The sequence below is a fragment of the Phocoena sinus genome, chromosome 3 (assembly GCF_008692025.1).
Source record: "Phocoena sinus isolate mPhoSin1 chromosome 3, mPhoSin1.pri, whole genome shotgun sequence".
Lineage (NCBI taxonomy): Eukaryota > Metazoa > Chordata > Mammalia > Artiodactyla > Phocoenidae > Phocoena > Phocoena sinus.
In genome coordinates this window covers 147,364,802-147,386,986 of record NC_045765.1, presented here as the reverse complement: position 1 = coordinate 147,386,986, position 22,185 = coordinate 147,364,802, and the positions used below count along the sequence as shown (strand labels likewise).

The following is a 22,185-nucleotide window of genomic DNA, read 5'->3' as shown; positions in this document are numbered from 1 at the left end:
AGTAGAAGAAAGTAACAGAGGCTCATTATTAATTGGTCCTGCGGCTTTCAGCATGATTAGAGTTCTCCAGGAGATCTTTCACTTGTTTCAAACCCCAGCCATTTTTTTCCCACTCAGAAAAATAATTGTGAATGTTGAAAGTCTAATATCAAGAAAAATTTGCAACCTCTGTTTAATGGCTCAGTTATACAAAATTACTCTTTGCTTTATGAAGGTATGTCGGGGGCAGGGAGATATGCCTGTGTGCATGTGTGTGTACATATTTATTTCCTGTGACGACTACTGGAGAGTTTTACATAAAAGCTATGATGTGATAATGATTTATCTGTTAGGTTAAAGTGTCATGCTGAATCCTGTACAGAAATATTTATTTACTTAAGGCAGATTGCAAGCTTATCCAAATATTTTTTATGCTAAATGTTATTTTAGTACACAAAATGACCATTCTACGTTTAAAATATTCTTTAAAAAAGAAACTATACAAGTTGCGTAGTTGTTTTTTTTTTTTTTTTTTTTTTTTTTTTTTTTAATGTATTTATTTATTTATTTATGGCTGTGTTGGCTCTTCGTTTCTGTGCGTGGGCTTTCCCTAGTTGTGGCAAGCGGGGACCACTCTTCATCACGGTGCGCAGGCCTCTCACTATCGCGGCCTCTGTTGTTGCGGAGCACAGGCTCCAGACGCGCAGGCTCAGTAATTGTGGCTCACGGGCCCAGTTGCTCCGTGGCATGTGAGATCTTCCCAGACCAGGGCTCGAACCCGTGTCCCCTGCATCGGCAGGCAGATTCTCAACCACTGCGCCACCAGGGAAGCCCTGCGTAGTTGTTTTTAAAAATATCTCATAGTGCAGCATGTATCAGGCTTTTTAAAAATCTTCCCACGAATAATTACAGTTATGGATAACAACTGATGGGGGGTGCGGAAATCCATGAGTTTACCGTGATACCAATAAATATAGAAGGAAAAGATAGTTATCAAATCACCGTTTTGAAAACTTCATCGCAATTATTGATTCAGCAAAGAATAATCAATGATGCTAAAAGCATTGAGTGGAAATACATTGGGAAGCAGGATACAGACGGAGTTTCAAATTGTCTCCTGACAGATTACTCGTTAATGACGACGACAATAGCAACGAATCCTGAGGAGAGATCTGGTGAACTCACCCTAAACAAGCGGTCAAAGTTATCCCCAGTCATGAAGCACACTGACCCTGAGTGCCTCTGTGATGCACTGAGAAGGGAAAAGTTTTTGTAGTTTGGTAGTTTTTCTGCCCCCAAATGCATAATGTAAATCTAAGCAGGAAGAAACTACCAGACAACTGCTAACTGAGGGTTTGAATTGGCCTGGTTTCTTTCACATTGTCAACACCAGGAAAGACAAAGGCTCAGAACTCTTTGGGGTTAAAGGTTGCTAAATAGACGTGAGACCAGGACCCTGGGTTGCCTGATCGCCACCCTAGCCCCACTGCACCCTCCCACCACCACCAAAACCATTTTTTTCTCTAAAGCATTGCTAAGCAAGGAAGTTGATGGGTGACAGGCCACTAAAGGTCCACCACAGATAAGGAGCTTGCACCAGCATGTAAATCGGTCACATCACTGTGCACACAGTTTAACTCAGTTGACATTTTTCCCCTCGCGAGACATTGATCAAAGAAGCGGAGCGCTGAGTTGCCTTCTCGAGGAAAATCTTTATCTCCTCCCAGCCTGGCGTCAAACTTTCGGTGAATTATTTCCAGCCTGAAGACACACTCTGAGTGTCTCTGAGCATTTCTGAAGGATAGTATTAGGAATGTGAAAGGTATATTAGACGGTCGTTTGTATCAACATTAAATTTCCTGAGCGTGGTAATAGTACCAGGGGTATTTAAGAGAAGGTCCTTGTTTTTAGGAGATACTTGCTAAATTATTTACAGGTGAAGGGTCACGATGTCCGTAACTAACTCCCAAATGGTTTAGTAAAAAGTTATAGGGGTGTGTGTGTGTAACGATGGAGCGTGAGTATAAATGTGGCAGAATGTTACAAAATAGTGAGTCTAGGTGAAGAGTATACTATTCTTGTGCTACTCTTGAAAGTTTCACCTAAGTTTGAAATTGTTTAAATAAAGTTTAGGAAAGAAGAATTAGAAGTGAGTGTTCTAGAGAGAGGCACATATCAGCCATGTTGTTGGTAACCAGAGCTGAATGCTTTGCTTCCTGAACTTGGGAACCCTTTGAAGTTCTTGTTTTGAATACATTGTTTGAAGCAATCGTTAACCCAGCCACACTACCTTACATGCCCTGATTTATTGCTTCAGGGGGTGGTCATAGTCTTTGGCCCTGCAGTTTTCCTCTTTATCTGCACTCCAGCCTCTGACTCTGGTCCTAGCTACATTTATTGGGGAAAAATAAATAAATAAAATCGTCTAATTTGTGCTTTCTGCTGACAACCAGGTTTCCGAGCAGGAAATGGATGAAGTGATAGCACGCAGCACTTATCAGGAGAGCAAAGAGGCCAATTCCTCTCCTGGCTTAGGTACTGTAATTGCACATCTTCATTCAACATTCAGAAGAGTTTCTCGTTGAGTTCCCCCCAGGGGCGCTCCCCTGCCCAGTGTTATTGGAGTCTTGGTAATTATCACATTTGGCAGAAGTAGCTGTCAAAGAGATTCCAGGCTTTCTCTTTGCTGCCGCTGCTGCTTTTGATCTCTGCAGTTATTTAATGTGGCGTATTAAAGTTCCACCCATGCCTGCTTCTTACACTGCTTTAAGATAATTTGCAGAAATGAGTGAGCAGCATTTCAGGTGTTTATGTGCTATTCATTTGAAATGTTCTGGGTGGAAATGAAGTGCTACCAAAATACCAGCTGTTTTGGTAGACGCAGGGAGGGTACAATCTATCCAAAAACCTGGGATTTCTTCATATGAGTTAAAAGTTTCAACTCAAGGGTAACAGAGGCTGCAAAAAATCATAATTTCCCCCTTCTGAGGTGGAAAGTTCAACCAGAGAAAGGATTGAGGTAGTAAGAATTTTATATGAATTTCAAATATGAAACTTTGCATCAAGTTTGAAAAGTAATGTTTCCTGTAGAGTGGATATCTAAAGGGGCTCTGCAGACATGTCTGAACTCAAATATTAAGATTGATGTCGGGAGGAGACTGAGGCATGAGTTACTGGTTGTCAGGGGCAAAGGAAGGCATACAGTTTTTTGGCAACCGTGAAATACCCTAGTTATTTACATCCGTAATTAATATATTGAAAGTAGGCATAGCCATAATGGGCTCTTTATTCAGCTAACTCATTCTCCTGACCTGCCTGAAGGCTGCCCTCTCATAATCCCAACATATCCATTCAGTCAGTTATAAAAGATTTTATTAAGCCATGATCCTCAAGCCCAAGATCTTTTTGCTCATGGAATATAACTTAAAGTCTCAATGCTGAGTCTTTTTGTCCTTCAACTAAAAACTAAAATAGATATTCAGCCCTCTCCCTCATTCTTCCATGAGTTTTTTGGGGTGGTCTTCCTTGGTTCATTCATCCTTCAATCCATTTATCAAATATCACTGAACACTTCCTAGATCCTAGTGCTAAGCCCTGCAGGGCCAGATCACCGATAGGTAAATAGTCGAGGAAGGAGATGAGATGCATCCACTTGTAATTAAATGATATTGTGCATATGGAGATTGGTATATGGGTAGTATAAAACATTTTTGAAATTCAGAAGAAATTTCTTCCAACTAGGATCATCATGGAGGTAGCAGCGTCTGAGGGCTTGAAGCATAAGCAGAATGTTGGGAAGTGGGACAGGATGGGGATCAGGTACCTAGGTAGACTGCACGCACGTCCATACGCACGCACGTCCATACCCACGCAGCGAAGGAGGTTTTGTTTAATATGATTGGCTCCTTCTTCTCCAGTTAAGGAGGTGAGCCTGTCTGTAAGGATTCAAGCTTAGCTTCAGTGACAATATGGTGAATTTCTCCCCCAACAGGTACCCCCTTGAAGAGTCCTTCTCTTGCAAAAAAGGTGAGTCAAGACACACTGCTGCCTCGCTCAGCTGGCCCACGAACCAATTCCTGAAGCCCATAAGTCAAACTACAGATCCCAGCCCATATTTCTGTCCATGAGTCATTTTGGCCACTTTACACAGGAAATGGCAACAATGTTCGTTAGGGAACAAGTATACAAATGTGTGTTTATTAAATATTCATCCAGGAAAAGAACAGAACAACAAGATAAAAGAACTAAGCTACACTTTGAAAAATAGCTGCTTCATAATAAAGGGGGACCCTGGTCAGTTTGCGGGAGGGTACCTGCAACTTTAAGGAGAGTGTGGAATCTTTCTCAGGTGGCCCTTCCCAAATCCCAGTGGATCAGAGAACAGGAGTCAAACTCTCCTGTTTTGTTGTTTCATCAATAGGCTGAGCCAGTGCCTTGGAATTCCATTCTACTTCCTACCTCTTCCTCCAGTGTTTCTCCTGGGATGGTTGATGTTTTGCTGCTGTGGCTTTTCTGATCGCGGCCAAAAAAGTATTGCTTAAAAACATTGTCTGGAAGCCATTGCCTTTTAATGCATTGTTTAATTTCGCCATCCTAAAGTAAATGGAAGTAGGTGTTTACCATCAGAGCTGTTCTGAGTGACCACAGATTAGAACAAAGTGTTTTCGGGAAGATAGGATGCAGCTACTGTTTCAGATAATCTGCTTTTGGTGCAAATTCCTCATCCCGCACCGCCTTCTTCAACAGGACTCCCTGATCTCCGAATCTGAACTCTCCCAGTACTTTGCTCACGATGTCCCAGGCCCGCTGTCTGACTTCCTGGTGGCCGGCTCCGAGGATGAGGACCCCCCTGGAAGTGGCTGCAGCAGCTCCGCGGAGCTGCCTGGCGCCTCCCGTAAGCCATGACTTTTCCGATTCCACGATGTGTTGGTTTATATGTCACGGTGCTGGGATACGAAAAGAGAACTGGAAATCACACCTCTGGTTGAGTAGAAGCCACCTTTCTACCCTGGCTAAATTCAGAGTTTGCTCTTGGAAAATGCAGCCCACTCTTAGTGGCTGGCCCCCCACTTCTGTGGTAAATGGGCTGGGCTGACGTTCTGTACCCGCAGTGTTGAAGGATGCTGAACCGCCCCCCTTTGGGTGGTATTTACACAGTGTCGTCTTGGAATTTATGGCACCAAATCGTGGCTGGCAACCTGACGGCCTTATGTTTTAGGGCAATGCTAGCCAAACTCCTTCCCTCGCTAGGCCCTAACTTAATTCTTTCGAAGAGGGCAGTGAGTGAAAGATTCAGAACTTAGACATTATCAAATAGGGATATTTAGAAAAAGACCTCATTGATTATTTTCTCGGTATAATCTGAAATAATCTGATGTGAACCATCCTGACTTCTCATTCCTGCCGGTGTGGTTTCCGTTTGCTCATTTCTCATGTTTGCGTAAGAAAATCCCTGGTCTCAGGGGAGGCAGATGAGAACCCGTCTGGCTCATTTGGAGCACTTGATGTGCCTCCTCTGGTCTCTGATAGAAAAGTTGCAAGGCGGAAGCACGTGTAATCTTTCATTACATTTAACGAGAACTGGAGAGTTTTGCAGAGCAGCCCACGCTCTCCTTCCCTTCCCAGGTTGGAGTTTATAAATCATGTGTAATCTCAGGCTTCACTGTGCCCGTTAATCAAGCCCCACCCCCAACTTTTGCAGATGAAGGAAGGACCTCAGGTGATAAGAAGGCCCAGGTGTGCAGGACCCGTTGGTCCCCGGGCATCCTCCCATAGAGGAATATTCGGCGGCAGCATTTAGGTCCAAGTCAGTAATGTGTTAGACATCACGGATGTTGACAAGTTAATACATTTCTGTCTCTAGGCAGCACACATGTTTAAGTGAAACAAACCAGAGGTTAAGATATTTTTAAAAAGTAGAAAAACAAAAAGGGAGACCAGTAGGAAAAGGAGAGAGGGAAGCCAGCTCTCTGCTCTGTGGAGATCTCGAGAAACCGTATCATTTCAGCCTGGTGTCCAGTAGCCAGAAGGTGTGTATCTGGCATTTGTGAACGTGGAAATGCTCGTGTGTAATGAGGGGGGTCAGATTAAAAGACCACGCCAGATGGGAAGATGTTTCACTCAACTTTTCTTTCCCCAACCCCGCCAGCTCACAAGGAACCAGGAAAACCCAGGGCCAACAGCCTTGTGTCTCTAGGAAGTCAGCGGGCCTCTGGGCTCTTCCACAAGCAGGTGACAATTGTCAGGCAAGCCAGTCTTCCCGGGAGCCCCCAGGTCCTCCGAAACCCTCTCCTCCGCCAGAGGAGGGTGGGCTGCTACGATGACGACGCCAGCGATGAAGAAGAGTTTGATGGCGAAGGGGACTGCATTTCCCTCCCGGGGACCCTCTCAGGTCCCAGCAGGCCTCTGACAGACGACAGCTCTACATGCGTCTCAGCGGCCTCTTCCAAGGTCACGGGTATCAACCAAGAGGCACATCCCCAGAAAACCCTGGTCAGCAAGGCCTCCTCGGTGCCTCTCCTTGGCAGCTCGCTGGACTTACAGGAGAGTGTCCCAGGAGGCGTGGGGGACACCCTTTTACATGCAGCCAACCCGCTGGTCCCTTCAGAGGCCCCCGAGGGGAGCCGTGGCTGCCTGGGGAGGAAGGAACTTTCAGGATCGAGGAGTTCACCCAAGTTGGAGTGCAGAGCCGGATCAGGCACCCAGAGTCTGGCGAGCACAGACAGCCCCAGTTCCCTCCAGCAGAAGAATGACAACCTGGGGTCCAGGCACAAACCAGTGGCCAGGGTCAGCCCACACCACAAGAGGCCCGAGGCCGAGGCCAGGCCCAGGAGCTCAGAAACGGCCAGCCTGACCGATGGAGCCAGTGACCCGTGTGGTCCGGACTTGAAAGTCCAGGCCACTTCCGTCAAAGTGGCTGTGACTGGTTATCAGCCAGGAGGAACTGTGGAGAAGGTAACTGATTTCTCTTAGGTACTTGGGATCTAGTGAGTATTATATGAATGAGTATGGAGCATGCTGTAAAGCATACGTTCATCTGTCTGAAAGAAAGGATAATGATTGGAGAATTATCTTTCAATAGAGCCATTCATTTCAATACTCAAACTGCTTGGGAGCCTGGTAATACTACGTCACCAGGTTGGTGCGGGGAGGTGCCTAGGTACTGAGTCGTGAGATCATTCGGCCAAAGGATATAATCGCTCTCTTACCTGTACACAGGCCCTGCGTACAGGTGATGATGGAAGGGCAGTGCTAGGCCAGTGGAGGAAACCCCTGGGTCTGGTACCGGCTTCTCCACTGACTAATTGGTGGTCATTTGGGCAAGTTATTGCATCTTCCTGAACCACAGTTGTCTGGACTGTAAAATAGGGATGGTGCTGTCTGCCCTGATCATCTCACAGAGTCGGGGTGACCGTCAAATATAGGTTAATGGTGATTACGTCTGGCTGTCAACGTTCTGATTGATCCTTATTTTTTCAGACTTTCTACAGTGATGATGTACAGTTATAGCTACTCATACCCTTGTTGTGAGTATCACATGAAATAAGGGGCATGCGTTCACTTAGAAACATATAATGTACTACATTAAATGCACGTTAATATTATTTATGTTTCTACTTGGTTACCAGTATGTTAGACTGGCCCAGAATTATTAAATTGTACCTTTTTAAAAAAATTTTTAACATACCTCCACTTTAGCAAGGAGAGAGTAAGAGAAACAAACATTGTTTACAGTCTCCTCAACATAAATAATTTCATTCTGAGCAAAGAATCTGAGACAACTTATAAGGCTATACAGGTATGCCTCGGAGATAACGCAGGTTCAGTTCCAGACCACTGCAATAAAGTGAATATGGCAGTAAAGTAAGTCACATGAATTTTTTGGCTTCCCAGTGCACATGAAGGTTATGTTTACAGTATGCTGTAGTCTGTTAATTGTACAATAGCATTATGTCTTTAAAAATAATGTACATGTAATAACTTGAAAATACTTTATTGCTAAAAAATGCTAACCATCTGAGCCTTCGGTGAGTCATAATCTTTTTGCAATAGTTTCATCAAAGATCACTGATGACAGATCACCGTAACAAATATAATAATAATGAAAAAAACTGAAATATTGTAAGAATTATCAAAATGTGACAGAGACAAATATGACAGAAATGAGCAATGCTGTTGGAAAAATGGCACCAACATACTTGCTCGACGCAGGGTTGTCACAAACCTTTAATTTATAAGAACCACAGTATCTCTGAAGTGCAGTTTTTATTCCTATATTTATAAAGATGTGTGTTCAAGTGGTTTGTATAAACATACAAGAGAGCCAGAAAATATAAAGTCATAAAAGCTATTCTAGGCAGAAGGGTTTTTGTTGTTTTTTTTTTTTACCTTGTAGAAAAAGTAGAAACTCACATCTTTTCCTCCTCCTAAAACATTATTACCTCTAACTAGCACATGTTTTATTTTTTTATTATTATTTAACAAAGCTTTTTGGTCATAGGTTCAGTCATTTTTTAAAATATTTATTTATTTATTTATTTATTCATTCATTCATTTGGTTGTGCCGGGTCTTAGTTGCAGCAGGCAGGCTCCTTAGTTGTGGCAGTCGGGCTCTTTAGTTGTGGCTTGTGAACTCTTAGTTGTGGCATGCATTATGGGATCTAGCTCCCTGACCCCAGGGATCGAACCCGGTCCCCCTGCACTGGGAGCACGAGTCTTAACCACTGCACCACCAGGGAAGTCCCAGCACATGTGTTTAAAATGTAATGTTCAGCTAATGAGTAAACCCCTTCTTTTTAAAAGTATCACAAGTTTTGAATAACTATATGAAGCCAAATCAGGGGTTTTATTCATAATAATTTATTTCTATTAAAATAAGAGCTCTTGTACTTGTGAATTAGTATCCCCAGTAAGACCTTTGAGCAGCATTTAAAACTTTTGTACAAAAGAAGTTCAATTTTTCTCACAAAATTTTTAGTTCCCAAATTTTATTTATATATGCAAAAGAAAATAGACTACATTGCCATAAGGTATTTACCCTCAAATATTAGAAGCTTAAAAAAACCCAAAACTTTCTCTTTTGGCAAATAGATTGTCTTCCACTGTTTTTGTTGAATACTTTTTAAAATTGAGATGAAATTCACATAACATAAAATTAAGCATTTTAAAGTGTCCAGTTCAGGGCTTCCCTGGTGGCACAGTGGTTAAGAACCCGCCTGCCAATGCAGGGCACATGGGTTCAATCCCTGCTTCCGGAAGATCCCACATGCTGCGGAGCAACTAAGCCCGTGCACCACAACTACTGAGCCTGCGCTCTAAAGCCCGCGAGCCACAACTACTGAGCCCACGCGCCACATCAACTGAAGCCCACGTGCTCTAGAGCCTGTGCTCGGCAACAAGAGAAGCCACCGCAATGAGAAGCCCGCGCACCGTAACGAAGAGTAGCCCCCGCTCGCCGCAACTAAAAAAGCCTGCATGCAGCAACAAAGACCCAACACAGCCAAAAATAATAAATAAATTTATTAAAAAATAAAAAAATAAAATGTCCAGTTCAGTGGCACCTGCTGCATTCAGTGCTGTACGATCAACTACCTCTGTCGAGTTCCAGGCTCTTCTACTGGTTTTATATTACATTTATGCCTTCTTAGTAAACAAAAAATTCACTGAGTTAAACGCTGTATAGATTTCCCTCAGCAGATAATTGATATTTTACTAAATGATTTTTTTTTTTTTTTTTTTTACAAAAGTAGCTAAAAGATACTCCGTTTCACCTCTTTCCTCTGCTGCCACCTTTGGGCCACTTTATGACTCCTTCACTCAGAGGGTAAATTTCAAATAAATCTGATTTAGCAAGTCTATTTACAAACTTTTTTTTATACAGTAGGTATTAGAAGAAAGGAAGATGAAGTAATTGACACTTGGCTAAAGTGCAATTTTGAAATGTTAATTTTATTTATTCAGCTTAGTCCCTCCCTAACTCCCAAAATGAGGAGCTGATTTTGGTCTTGGATATCTTTTTTTAATTATTATTATTCAGATTTAACTGGGCATCCTGTGTGGTTTTGGGTTTTTTTTTGGCTGTGTCAGGTCTTAGTTGCGACACGCAGGATCTTCTGTTGTGGCGTGTGGGCTTCTCTCAAGTTGTGGCACGTGGGCTCTATAGTTTGCGGCAAGCAGGCTCTCTGGTTGAAGCGCGCGTGGGCTCAGTAGTAGTGGCGCACAGGCTTAGTTGCCCCGGGGCGTGTGGGATCTTAGTTTCCCGACTAGGGATTGAACCCGTGTCCCCTGCATTGGAAGGTGGATTGTTTACCACTGGACCGCCAGGGAGGTCCCTGGTCTTGGATATCTTGATGCAATATTATAACTATAATGCCTTACCTCTATACAGCCTTTCGTGGGTTTTTTTCTTCATTTTCTTATTTTTTTAATTATTTATTTTTATTGAAGTATAGTTGATTTACAACGTTGGGTTAGTTTCAGGTGTACAGTAAAGTGATTCGGGTATACATCCATATATACCTATTTTTTTTTCAGGTTCTTTTCCCTTATAGGTTATTACAAAATATTGAGTAGAGTTCCCTGTGCTGTACAGTAGGTCCTTGTTGGTTATCTATTTTATATTAGTAATGTGTATATGTTAATCCCAAACTCCTAATTTATCCCTCCCCTCCCCACTTTCCCCTTTGGTAACCATAAGTTTGTTTTCCATGTCTGTGGGTCTGTATAGGTTTTTGTATGCTGAGTGTTGTAGCTGTTATCTCATTTAATTATCCTTTATTTAAAACTCTATGAGTTAGGGCAAGTCTTATCATCCCCATCTCTTTTCTAATTTTTTTTATTGTGGTAAAATACACATAGTATAAAATTTACCATCTTTTTTTTTTTTTTTTTTTGCTGTACGCGGGCCTCTCACTGTTGTGGCCTCTCCCGTTGCGGAGCACAGGCTCAGCGGCCATGCCTCACGGGCCCAGCCGCTCCGCAGCATGTGGGATCTTCCCGGACTGGGGCACGAACCCGTGTCCCCTGCATCGGCAGGCGGACTCTCAACCACTGCGCCACCAGAGAAGCCCTAAAATTTACCATCTTAACCATTAAAATGTACAGTTCCATGATATTAGCATATTTATAAGGTTGTGTAACCATCACCACCATCCATCTCCAGAACTCTTTTTATCTTGCAAAATGAAGCCTCTGTACCCATTAAACAACAACTCCCCCTTTCTCCCTCCCACCAGCCCCTGGAAATCACCATTCTATTTTCTGTCTCTATGATTTTAACTACTCAGTGTACCTCATATAAGTGGAATCATACATTTGTGTTTTTTTTATGACTGGTCTTTGTTGCTTATCATAATGTCCTCAAAGCTTATCCACATAATAGCATGTGTCAGAATTTCCTTCCTTTATAAGGCTGAATAATATTCCATTGTATGTATATAACACATTTTGCATATCCATTCATCTATCGACAGACGCTTGGGTTGCTTCCACACTTTAGCTATTGTGAGTAACACTGCTGTGAACACAGGTGTACACACGTCTCTTTGAGACCCTGCTTTCAATTCTTTTGGGTATACACCCAGGAGTGGGATTACTGGATCATGTGGTAGTTCTGTTTTTATTTTTTGAGGAATCTCCATACTGTTTTCCATAGTATGGAAATGGCTACACCATTTTACATTCCTACCAACAGTGCACGAGCTTCTAATTTCTTCACATTCTCACCAACACTTGTTATTTCTGTATTCCTTTTGTGTGTGTGTGTGGTACGCGGGCCTCTCACCGCTGTAGCCTCTTCCGTCGCGGACCACAGGCTCCGGACGCGCAGGCCCAGCGGCCATGGCTCACGGGCCCAGCCGCTCCGCGGCATGTGGGATCTTCCCGGACCGGGGCACGAACCCGCGTCCCCTGCATCGGCAGGCGGACCCTCAACCACTGCGCCACCAGGGAAGCCCTATTTCTGTATTCTTGATTGTAGCCATCCTAATGGGTGTGAGGTAATATCTCATTGTGGTTTTGATTTGCATTTTCCTAATCACCCACATCTTAAAGTTGAAAAAACTGAGGTTTAGGAAGAGCGACAAGACCATAAATTTCTATTGGACCTTAAACCCAGAATCTGGATCTCGTGGCTCCTGGTCCAGGGCTCTTTGAACTTTCCCAAACCAGTTCTGTGTGTGTGATGCCTTAGGACACAGAAACCCTGAAAGCCACTGACAGTGACTTGTAGTTGTCCTTGTGCCAGGACTCTCTGGACAAGCTGACCGTTGGGGATGGGCGAGTCCCCACCGACTGGGGGCCAGCTGGTACCCCGTCCCACCCAGATGCTGGCCACCCCACAGAGAAGCTGCCCGAAGCTGCACCCGAGCAGGGGCAAGAACCCGGGACAGGTAAGATTACTTTATCACTTGTTAAGCTTCAGGATGGGAGGGCAGAAGTTACCTTAATAAAAGTGTTATCGATATATGCGGAGAATTTTGAGGGGCAGAGAAATCTTACACAGGTTGATGATAGTTAAAGCTGCCTGCATTTAACAGCTTGACTAGATCATTGTACCTGAATTCATAGTTTTAATTCGATGTCGAGTGTGTCTGTCTTCAGCCAGTCCACAGCCTTTACCCATTTTCTGACATGTACCTCTGTGAATGAGGCACGAGATGAAACAGAAACATATGCTGCCCTGCTTACGTGAAATCAGTTGTACTGAGAAGTGGCAGGAAAAACCTCCACAGAGGACAAGTAAAAAATTAATATTTTTTTACCTCACGTATCCACAGAAAATAATAGTTAGCTGAGGAGCCCTCTGAGGTCAGCAAGATCCTCCCAGGCCTGCGTGACGGGCGCTGGCCCTGGCAGGCTGTCCTCGGCACCAGTGACTTTTAGGTTATCGGCACACCTGTAACCCACTCTAGTTAGGAAGCTGCACCAAGCCCTCCCTGTCCTTCTACACCGACGACATCAGTTACAAAGGTTGCTGGGCCTTCTACCCCATGATGTACCATAACTGAGCCAATGTGCTTCCCATTATTGAGCATTTGGGGGGTTTCCAAGTGAAGGAGTATTTTGAAACATGATGTCGTGGACTGCCACCATGTAATTTAATCTCCTTCAATAAAAACCCTCTTAGGTTACACATTTTGCACAAAAGCCAAATTGCTAACAACATTTTAGGGTTTGTTCAGCCAGTGAATCACCTGAAAAACAGCCTTATGTTCCCTCCTTTTGTCTCATTGCTACTTTTCCCCGAGGTTGGCACCAGCAGAAGCAGGAAAGTCATGCTGAAGGGAGTTCAGAAAGGTTGAGCAGAGAAGGACAGGAGGCCGTGGATGTGAATCTTGCGGTGCCCCTGGCCATCCTCGGGGACCCGGGGAAGTTGTGTCTGGTCTCCGTGCGTGTCTTGATGAGCCAGCCTTGTTGCTGCCAGGTGCTCTCCACGGAGGTCAGGGTTTAGGTAACTGTGTGGGCTATGGAGCCAGCCTCCTGGGGTGACCCCTGGCCATGAACTCTGTGACCCCAGATACATTGCTTAACAGCTCTGTGCCTCAGTTCCCCACCATTCCAGTGCAGATGGTCACAGTGCTGGGGGGAAAATGAAGTGCATGGAAAACTCTTAGCACAGCGCCAAGTCCCGATGATTAGTTCTGAATTACTGACCGCCCCCTTTGGAGGGGGTAGGCATATGCAATTAAGATGATTTGCATGGGAGATGTGGAGTGAATATAACATTTGGGGGAGATACACTTTTCAAAGCAAGGGCTTTCATTGTGACTGAGGTTTTCACTCCAAGCTCAGACCCAGAGTTTGTAAGAAAATGCAAATCTAATGTTCTTTATCATGCCAGTTTCCCCATCTATTGTAAGATGCCATGTGCCAGAGGTGGACAGCTTAGCTCACGCACATGCAGGCCTTTTACGGAGGAGCCTCCAGGACAGAGTGGCTGTCCAGAACCCACCTCATGGAATGACTTTACTTCCCACTGTCTCTAGGCAGGTGTCATCTTTCCCTGCGCCTTGGAGATTCCATGCTTTTTCTTGCTTCTCTTGCTTTGACTCCCTTTCCTTCCTCCCCTTCCTTCCCTTCGGTCTCTGATCAAACTATCCCTCCAGAACCCCACTCAGGTCCGGACCCTCCTGTTACAGCTTCCCGGGATAATCTTACCTCCTAGGTCACCCACACCCCCGAACCTGGTCAGGACACACTGGAGCTCAGGACAGGCTTCCATCTGTCTGGAGCATTCCATGTGTTTTCCCCGATTAGCCTCCTCTCCTGCACGAAGCAGTAAGGCCCTCAAGTACCCTGCTTGGACTGTTCTACTTTACTCTGTGGCTCACAACCCACGGCATGGGGCTAAACCCCAACGTGATCAGCCAGGGACTGAGAGGTTTGCAGAATCAAATAGAACAACGGCCTGACTCCTGTGGGGTTTGCCATCAGAGGGCAGATGGTGCACAGAAACCCAAGTGAAGGATTTCTGGTGTCCCCCATTCTTATAAACAACCAAAAAGGGCAGAAGCAGAGGTTCCTTCTGCCATCCAGTCTGAGTTATTTTAGAGCTTCTAAAGCTTGGTGGTATTGGTTCGATGTGAGCACTCTGTAATTTTAGAGATGAAAACAAGCCTACATTTAGGCTGTGGGATGTCCTTCTAAAAGAGACCAAAAAATTGAGGCTGTTTACAGTTTTCCACTTTTTTAATTGAGAGGTTTTCTATTTTCTCATCTCCCCCCACCCCCCCGCCGTATGTCCCGCACCACCCACCTTCTGTTTACATTCTCCACACAGGACCCCACGGCTCCCCAGGCCCCCTCCCTTCCCCAGGGCAGAAGGGGGCGGTGCACCCTGACCCCAGCAAGACCTCAGCACACGTAGGGCCAGCGAGGCGACCCGAAGACCCCGGAGAGACAGAGTCACCCAGGGTGCCTGAGTCTGTGGACAGTGCATCCCAGGGGACGATGGCCACAGCTCATCCTGACCTCAGCGAGACCGGAGCGGCCCCAGAAGCCAGCTCGCCCTGCGCCACCCGGAAGGCCGCTGCCCACAGCGGAGCGGGACCCGCGGCCGAGGGGGCACCTCTGGCCACTGCCGTGCTGTCACGAGACCTCACGACCCTGGAGAAGAGACAGGGGGTTCCGGGTCACCACAGCGATGCTCTGCAAACCACGGGAACCCTCGTGCCTGGAAACTGCCGGGGGTCGGCTCTGCCCCAAGGAACAGACTCTGGGTCTGCAAGGGCGCCGTGGGCCAGCCCCTCCCTGCCGTCACCGAGTGACAAGGCTCTGGAGGGGTGTGGCGGTGCCTCGGGGCCCGGCTGCCCCGGGGGCAGCGGGAGCAGCCCCGTGACTGACATCGACAGGCTCCTGGAGGAGCTGGATGCTTCTGGAGCAAGGCTTCCGCCTCCCGGGAAAGGGGCCCGGCTGAGCCGGGAGCGCGCTGCCCCGGGGCCGCAGCGGGCCGAGTCGGACCCGGACTCGGGGAGCCAGGCCCCCGGCCCGAGGAGGCCCGCGGCTGCCGGTCCAGCCCCTTGCCCCCAGTGGGCCCACCAGCCTTCGGTTTTGGATTCCATCAATCCCGACAGACATTTTACTGTGAACAAAAGCTTTCTGAGCAGCTACTCTAGAAACCTCAGCAGCCTCCACGAAGACAGTACGTCTCTGTCGGGCCTGGGTGACAGCACGGAACCGTCCCTCTCGTCCATGTACGGAGATGCTGAGGACTCGTCTTCGGACCCCGAGTCGCTCACTGAAGCCCCACGAGCTCCCGCCAAGGACAGCTGGTCCCGTCCTCGTCTTTGTCCTCGTCCTCCTGGGGCTTCTCACAAGGGAGACACGACGGAGTCTGAGGAAGAGCAGGTTGAAATCTGTGCCACGAATGGCCCCCCCGATCCACCCGCAGCCAGCGCTCCTGCCCTTGCCCAGGGGGCCGCCTGCCCTGCCTTCGCCAAAGCCCTGCCACAGAAGCACAGAGCCCTAAGCCAGGCGGGGGCGGACGCCGGGGACGCCGCCGCCTCCGCGCCGGGAGCCTTGGGCCCAGCAGCCCCGGGACCTCCACGGCTGCCTCTGCCCTCGGACGCAAGGTCTCGGGAGCCGGAGACGCCCGAGGCTGCACGGGCTGCCGAGGACCCCGGGGAAGCCGCCCAGACTCCGCCCGGCCCCAGTTCTGTCCCCGGGCCCCTGGGCCCCCTCAGCTCTCCTAACATGGTGAATGGTTTGGAGCACGACTGGCTGGATGACAAGACCCCGCCTGAAGAACAGGAAACAAATGTTCACGCCACTGGAAACCGGGGCGCCCTCGGGGCGTGCGACCCCGAGAACAGAGACCTGGCTCTGGCAAAGCTGCACGTCTCCGAAGTTCAAGACCCGGACGACTTGCTGCCAAAGCCGAAACCCATCTCCAGGCGGCCCATCATGGCCTGGTTTAAAGAGATAAATAAAAGCAACCAAGGGACGCATCCGCAGAGCAAAAGTGAAACGGAACCACCCACGATGCCGGCCAGAAGGCCCGACCCCAAGGATCAGGCGCTGAGCTCTGGCCACAAGAAGGGGGTGGCTGTACGGGACAGCCCCCCTCCTCGGCTGAGTCTTGAGAATAAAGACCTGCCTAAGAAGAGTTCCGTGGAAACCCTTCTGAGTACCTGTCAGAAACCCAAAGCTGGTCCTAAGCTGAAGAGACTGAGCATCAAAAGCAAAAGCAAAGTCAGCTCTGAGGCCCCAGCCACTCACCCGGGGAAGGCCGGGGGCACAGAGCACAGGAAAGCCCTCGCTTCACCCCAGGCCTCCCACAAAGTGCTTTCTAAGGTGGCATCACACCGGTTCCAGACAGGTGACCGTGAGGAACCGGACAGAAGCGCCGCAGCCGCCCCCCAGCCTCCCCAGTGTGTGGAGGGCAAGCTGCCCCAGGGGACGCCAGGCTCCCTGAAGCCCTCGGCATCCGACACCAGCATCAGGGTGTTCATTTCGCCCTTGACCTCCCCCAAGACCCTTCCTGAGCAAGGAGCGTGCAGTAGGCTCCACCCGGCCGTGCACTCAGAACCGGACCGAGGCTGCCCGGCCGCCCCCAGATCTCCGAAGTGTGGTCCAGAGAGCAAGGCTCCCCCCGCGTCCCCTGGGCTGGTGAGTCCCACGGCACCAAGGAGTGGTGCGTCCACAGCGGCCGGCAAGCGGGAGGTGCCCCCTACCGGGCAGGGCGAGCAGCCCCCGTCCAGCCAAACGGACTCAGCAGCAGAAGCCTCCCAGGCCGGGGGGACCGGCGACAAAAGCAGCAGAATCATTGCTGGTGAGCCCCTCGAAAGGACCAACGAGCTGAAAATCATTGAGATCTCTTCTGAAAGGACGCCCAAGAATGCGTATGGTGACAAGCCAGCTGAGAGTGACAGGCAGGGAGGGTTCCTGGCCCAGAGCACCTGTCAGGAGAAGAGCGAATTCAGGCTCTGTCACCAGTCAGTGGACTCATCCCCAAATCATCCATCCTCACGCACGTCTCGGGCCTCCCAGGTGGAGCAGGGAGCGCAGCAATCTGTCAGCAGGGCGAAACAGACTTCCTCCCCCTCCCGGCAGCTGCCGGCTGAAAAGGCAGATCCCTGCCAGGGAAAGTCAGACCACAGGGCAGACTCCCTGGGGATGCCCAGGAACGGCACGACAGTGGGCCCGGCGCTGGGTGAGCATCCCTACTTCACGCCAAGGCCAGCAACCAGGACCTACTCCATGCCAGCCCAGTTCTCCAGCCATTTCGGCCGGGAGGGCCATGCCCTGCACAGCCCAGGGCGCCCCCCCCGGGACAGCCAGATCCCTGCCACCGGTGGGGGCCTCCTCGAGGCCAGGGCGTCCAGAGGCAGTGTTCTCAGCCTGGTTAATGGACAGGGCGTGTATAGCGTAAAGCCCCTGCTGGAGACTTCGAGGAACCTTCCAACCACAGATGAAGGGGATGTCCTGTCAGTGCAGGAAACAAGCTGCCTACTCACAGACAAAATCAGAGTCACCAGGAGATATTACTACTCTGAGCAGAACTGGCCCCATGAATCTACCTCATTTTTCTCTGTGAAGCAGAGGATCAAGTCTTTTGAGAACCTGGCCAATTCTGACCGGCCCACGGCCAAGTCCGGGGCCTCCCCGTTTCTGTCGGTAAGCTCCAAGCCTCCCATAGTGAGGCGGTCTTCAGGCAGCGTGGCTTCCGGGAACCTCGGCCACTCCAGTGACGCAGCAGCGAGGTCGCTGAGACGCAGCCTGAGTTCCTGCAGTGAAAGCCAAGGTGAAGGCAGCACCCTCATCCCCCCGATGACCAAGTCCCCGTCCAGCATGACGCTGACAGCCTCCCGGCAGAGCCCGGGGGAGGCTGCTAACAAGGGCGCTGACTCAGACCCGAAGCGATCACTTGGTCCTTCGGGAATCCCCACCCCAACGGTGACCCCAGCCTCTCCTGCCAAGAGAAACAAATGCTCGGTGCGTCACACCCAGGCCTCACCTTTGTCCCGCTCGAAGCTCCAGGAGCTGAGAGCCCTGAGCATGCCTGACCTCGACAAGCTCTGCAGCGAGGACTTCTCGGCCGGGCCGACTGCTGTGCTCTTCAAAACCGAGCTGGAAATCGTCCCCCGGAGGTCACTTGGCTCCCCTGCTGGAGGCCTCCGCGGCTCCACTGCCCTTTCATGGCCCGTGAAGGGGGCGGACAGGGCCTGTCCAGGGGGAAGCAGCCCTAAAGCCACTGAGCCTGGGGCACCCAGTTCAGCCCGCGATGTGGGTGAGACCACCCAGGATCTGCCTTCCGGAAAAAGTTGGTCAGTTAAGTAAGTATCCACCCCTGCCCTTTTATGTAATTAAACTTTTTTTTTGATGGACTGGTTTTAGATTTATAGAAAAGTTACAAAGATAGTGCAGACTTCCCCTGTACCCGTTACCCAGCTGCTTCTGATGTTAACGTCATACATAACCACGGTCCGTTTGTCAAAAGTAAGAAGTTAACATTGGAACAACGCTATTAGCTAAACAACAGACTTTATTCAGATTTCACTGAATAAATTCCACTAACGTCCCTTTTCTATTCCAGCCTCCAATTTTGGTTTTAATATCATTATTGGGAAAATACAGTGCCTGCAGGGAAAAGTGTTTGCCAAAATATTGCTCTAAAAAGAGGCTTCTATAGGCTAGGGCACTTATACAAAAGTGGAGAGAGAGAGAGAGAGATGGTTGGACAGGGAAAGCCGACGCTCAGGGGAGAATCGGGGCCTTTGAGGGTGACTGGAGTCAAACGGGAAATTTCTAATATGTTTTAAAATATTTCGCTGGAGCCTACAGAATATTTAATATGTCTGAAATTATCTGTTAAACTCTGGCATTGGTCTCCTAACATCTTGGAGGGATCCCAAAATCCATAGGAATTCCCACTGCTATCAGCAGTGAATGAAATTCCTGTTCAACATTCAGAATTCTTCAAGCAGTTTGGAGTGGGAGTTATGACCGAAAGAGAGGGTGAAAATCAGAAAATACCTGCAATGTGGTAGAAAGATCATTCTAAATGCATCCTAGCAAAATGGAGAAACTGCTTTTTTCTTTAATGTTCTTCAAATATGTATTATTTAGTTTGCATCAACTCCTGGTCTCAGCGGGGGATCAGCAAAGACTGCAGCCTGTTCTGTCATCAGCGGGGTCAAAATCTACTGTCCTGGCTCTCATTCAGGAAGCGAAAGCACAATCAGAGGTGAGTGAAATACAGAAAACACAGGAAGAGGGGACCGCTGCCACCTCGGTGCTCAGGCGTGTGCCACGGGCTCAGAGGGCCGTGTAGCGAGTCCTGCAGCTCAGCCTGACTTCTGTCTCACTTGCCTGTAGCTTGCTTGTCTTGAATTTTTAGGTGCCAGATTGGTGTTTTAGTTTCCCAGCAGCGAGTTACCATCTTCCCTACCCACCCCCCGCACCTGGAGTTTGTCTGCAGTGAGTCCTCCGGATAGGACGAGGCATCCTGGAACTGTCAGGGAAGGGCACAAGTACCAAGTACCTTTGTCCACCTAACTGGACGTAAACTACCTGTCAAGGGAGCCACCTGCTGGGGAAATGAGACTTAACGGCTGTGTAGCCCTACCCCAGCCCTAAGTGTAAGAGCTTCAAAGAAGCTGACTAGTCATCACAAGTAAAATTTTTCAGTAAATTGGATGTGACAGTAAACAACAACAAAAGAAACCACGGTCCACATCTAACCCTGAAGCACATTAATTTCTCAGAACTGTTCACTGAGATTTGAACCCTAATATATGAATATTTTCTGTCCAGAGAAGAAAAGCAAACATGAACAGTTTTTCTTGAGTGGTAATGTACCTGGGTCACAGATATCACCCGAGAACACTGTTCCAGAAATTCTAATATTATCCAGAAGGGCTGTGACATTGGCATCTAATAAGGGATGAACCAGAATGGAGAGGAGATGGGATGGAATAGAGACCAGTTCCTTTTAGCTTCCACTGCCTTTGGATTCTCGGCCCCTGGTTTGGGTCCGTGAAGTTAGGAAACACCTTGAGACATACTGCGTTTTTTACTTTCAGGACAAGGGACTGTTTCATTCTCTCCCTTCCTCCTCCTGTTACAAAGCGTGAAAACCTTACTCTGGGATTTTGAGTCAAGGTGGCTCAGTGGGTTCACACTTTGCCAGGCTCTTTGCTCCAGACATTTTACAGTGTTAGACATGAGGTGAAAACCAAAAAGTCTCAATCAGCCTCACAAGGGAGAGGCACACTGTCAGGGACCACAGACAAAGCGGAGACTTTTTGTGTGCACAGGGCGCTGAGCGCCACCCTGCGGTCATCTTCTGGGCCTCCCTCACCCCCTCAGCCTGGTTCCATATTCACCACCAGCAGGTGTTGAAGATTATTCCTACTTTGATCAGAATGCAGCTTTCTTTTATCTGTTTTTCTTATTGTCTTCAGTTAATGTCAGAGAGGAGCTGTGAGTAGAGATCTCCTCTCTCTGCCATCTTCAGAACTTTCCTGCCTTGCTTTTTTCCAAAGAGTATGGTCTGTAGGTGTTGAAAATGGCCCTGCACACAGTGACTTCCTGTGACCTCTGGAGGTGCTGTGAGAGATTAGAGAGTCAGGAAACAGCCCTGGTCTTCTGACTTCAACACGCCCAAACCTTGGAGAGCTCTTGAGGTGCTTCTAGCTTCCCTGATGCTGTGCTAATTAAGTTTCTCAAAGAGGCAACACTTGCCCTAGCAATCAGCCTCTAGCAGACTTGTATCCTCAAACACAACTGGAAAAAGGATTTGAATAAATTAGAATTTTGGTGATATGTCCTAGAATGCAGTAGAGTCTCATTTTCAAATACTGTCTTTGCTCCAATAAGGCATTTAAATATCTGAGAAGTATTTCTTTCAGCATCAAACTTCCCAGAAGCTACAGAGAGATCATTTCCCAGACCACATATTCCTGTTTTTGTGAGAAAGCGTAGTCATCATTCTTCTCTCCAGTGAACAGTGTCTGAGCATGTATATACTTGGACTGGCCCATGAAGTCAAAATCCCAGCCCCCCAAAGTTCTGCAGGATATTCTAGTGTTAGCACATGGAGCTTTGGTTTGAGTGAACTTCTTTAGAGGTGTGAAATGCTTGGGATTACTCTTTAGGACTTAATAGGACTAAACGTTGTTTATTTTAAATATTGGTTTATTTCCCCAGCACAATACAGAGGTGGTTTTCTCTTCCAACATTTTCACTTTCTCTGTCAGAGCAATCCTGGAGGGTTATTATTAGATTCTTTTTCTATCACCATGTCTGAGAACACCTTGAATTGATGGATTATAAATCACTTCATGGGAAACCTAGCAATGCAGGTCTTTAAAATGAGGCTGAATCTTATCTAGCAGGTGTGTGAAGGAAGTCCAAATTCAGAATAATTAGCCCAGCTGATTTTTTTTAATTCTAAAATCTTTTTAAGCATTTAGTTAAATCTTTTGACTGATGCTTGGAACACAGGACAGTCTTTTGTTACTTACTAAGAATGTTCTAGTCTCAATGTAAGTTGACAAATTGTTTTAATGTACTGTCTATTTTTCAGCATACTTTGTGTTTTATGACTACCAGTTCATTAATTGCACCGAAAATCCAATAAGCTGAACATGGTGGAAGGGGGGACGTAAAACTTACGGCCTCAATGTGCTCTTGTCCTGTCTCTTGGCACCTATACTTCTCTCTCCTGCTGACAACATGGGCTTTGCCCAATTGTAGACTTAGAAA

The 22,185-nt window shown here is 47.7% G+C and overlaps 1 protein-coding gene across 1 annotated transcript in view; it reads left to right on the top strand.

The window, feature by feature from the left end:
• PDZD2 (PDZ domain containing 2) overlaps positions 1-22,185 on the top strand; it is a 271,976-nt gene that overhangs the window by 237,043 nt on the left and 12,748 nt on the right. Inside the window, exons 15-21 of the mRNA XM_032627433.1 lie at positions 2,433-2,514; positions 3,971-4,005; positions 4,726-4,873; positions 6,128-6,933; positions 12,224-12,368; positions 14,759-18,752; positions 19,546-19,663. Coding sequence (XP_032483324.1) covers positions 2,433-2,514; positions 3,971-4,005; positions 4,726-4,873; positions 6,128-6,933; positions 12,224-12,368; positions 14,759-18,752; positions 19,546-19,663 — 5,328 coding nt within the window. The remainder of the gene's footprint in view (positions 1-2,432; positions 2,515-3,970; positions 4,006-4,725; positions 4,874-6,127; positions 6,934-12,223; positions 12,369-14,758; positions 18,753-19,545; positions 19,664-22,185) is intronic.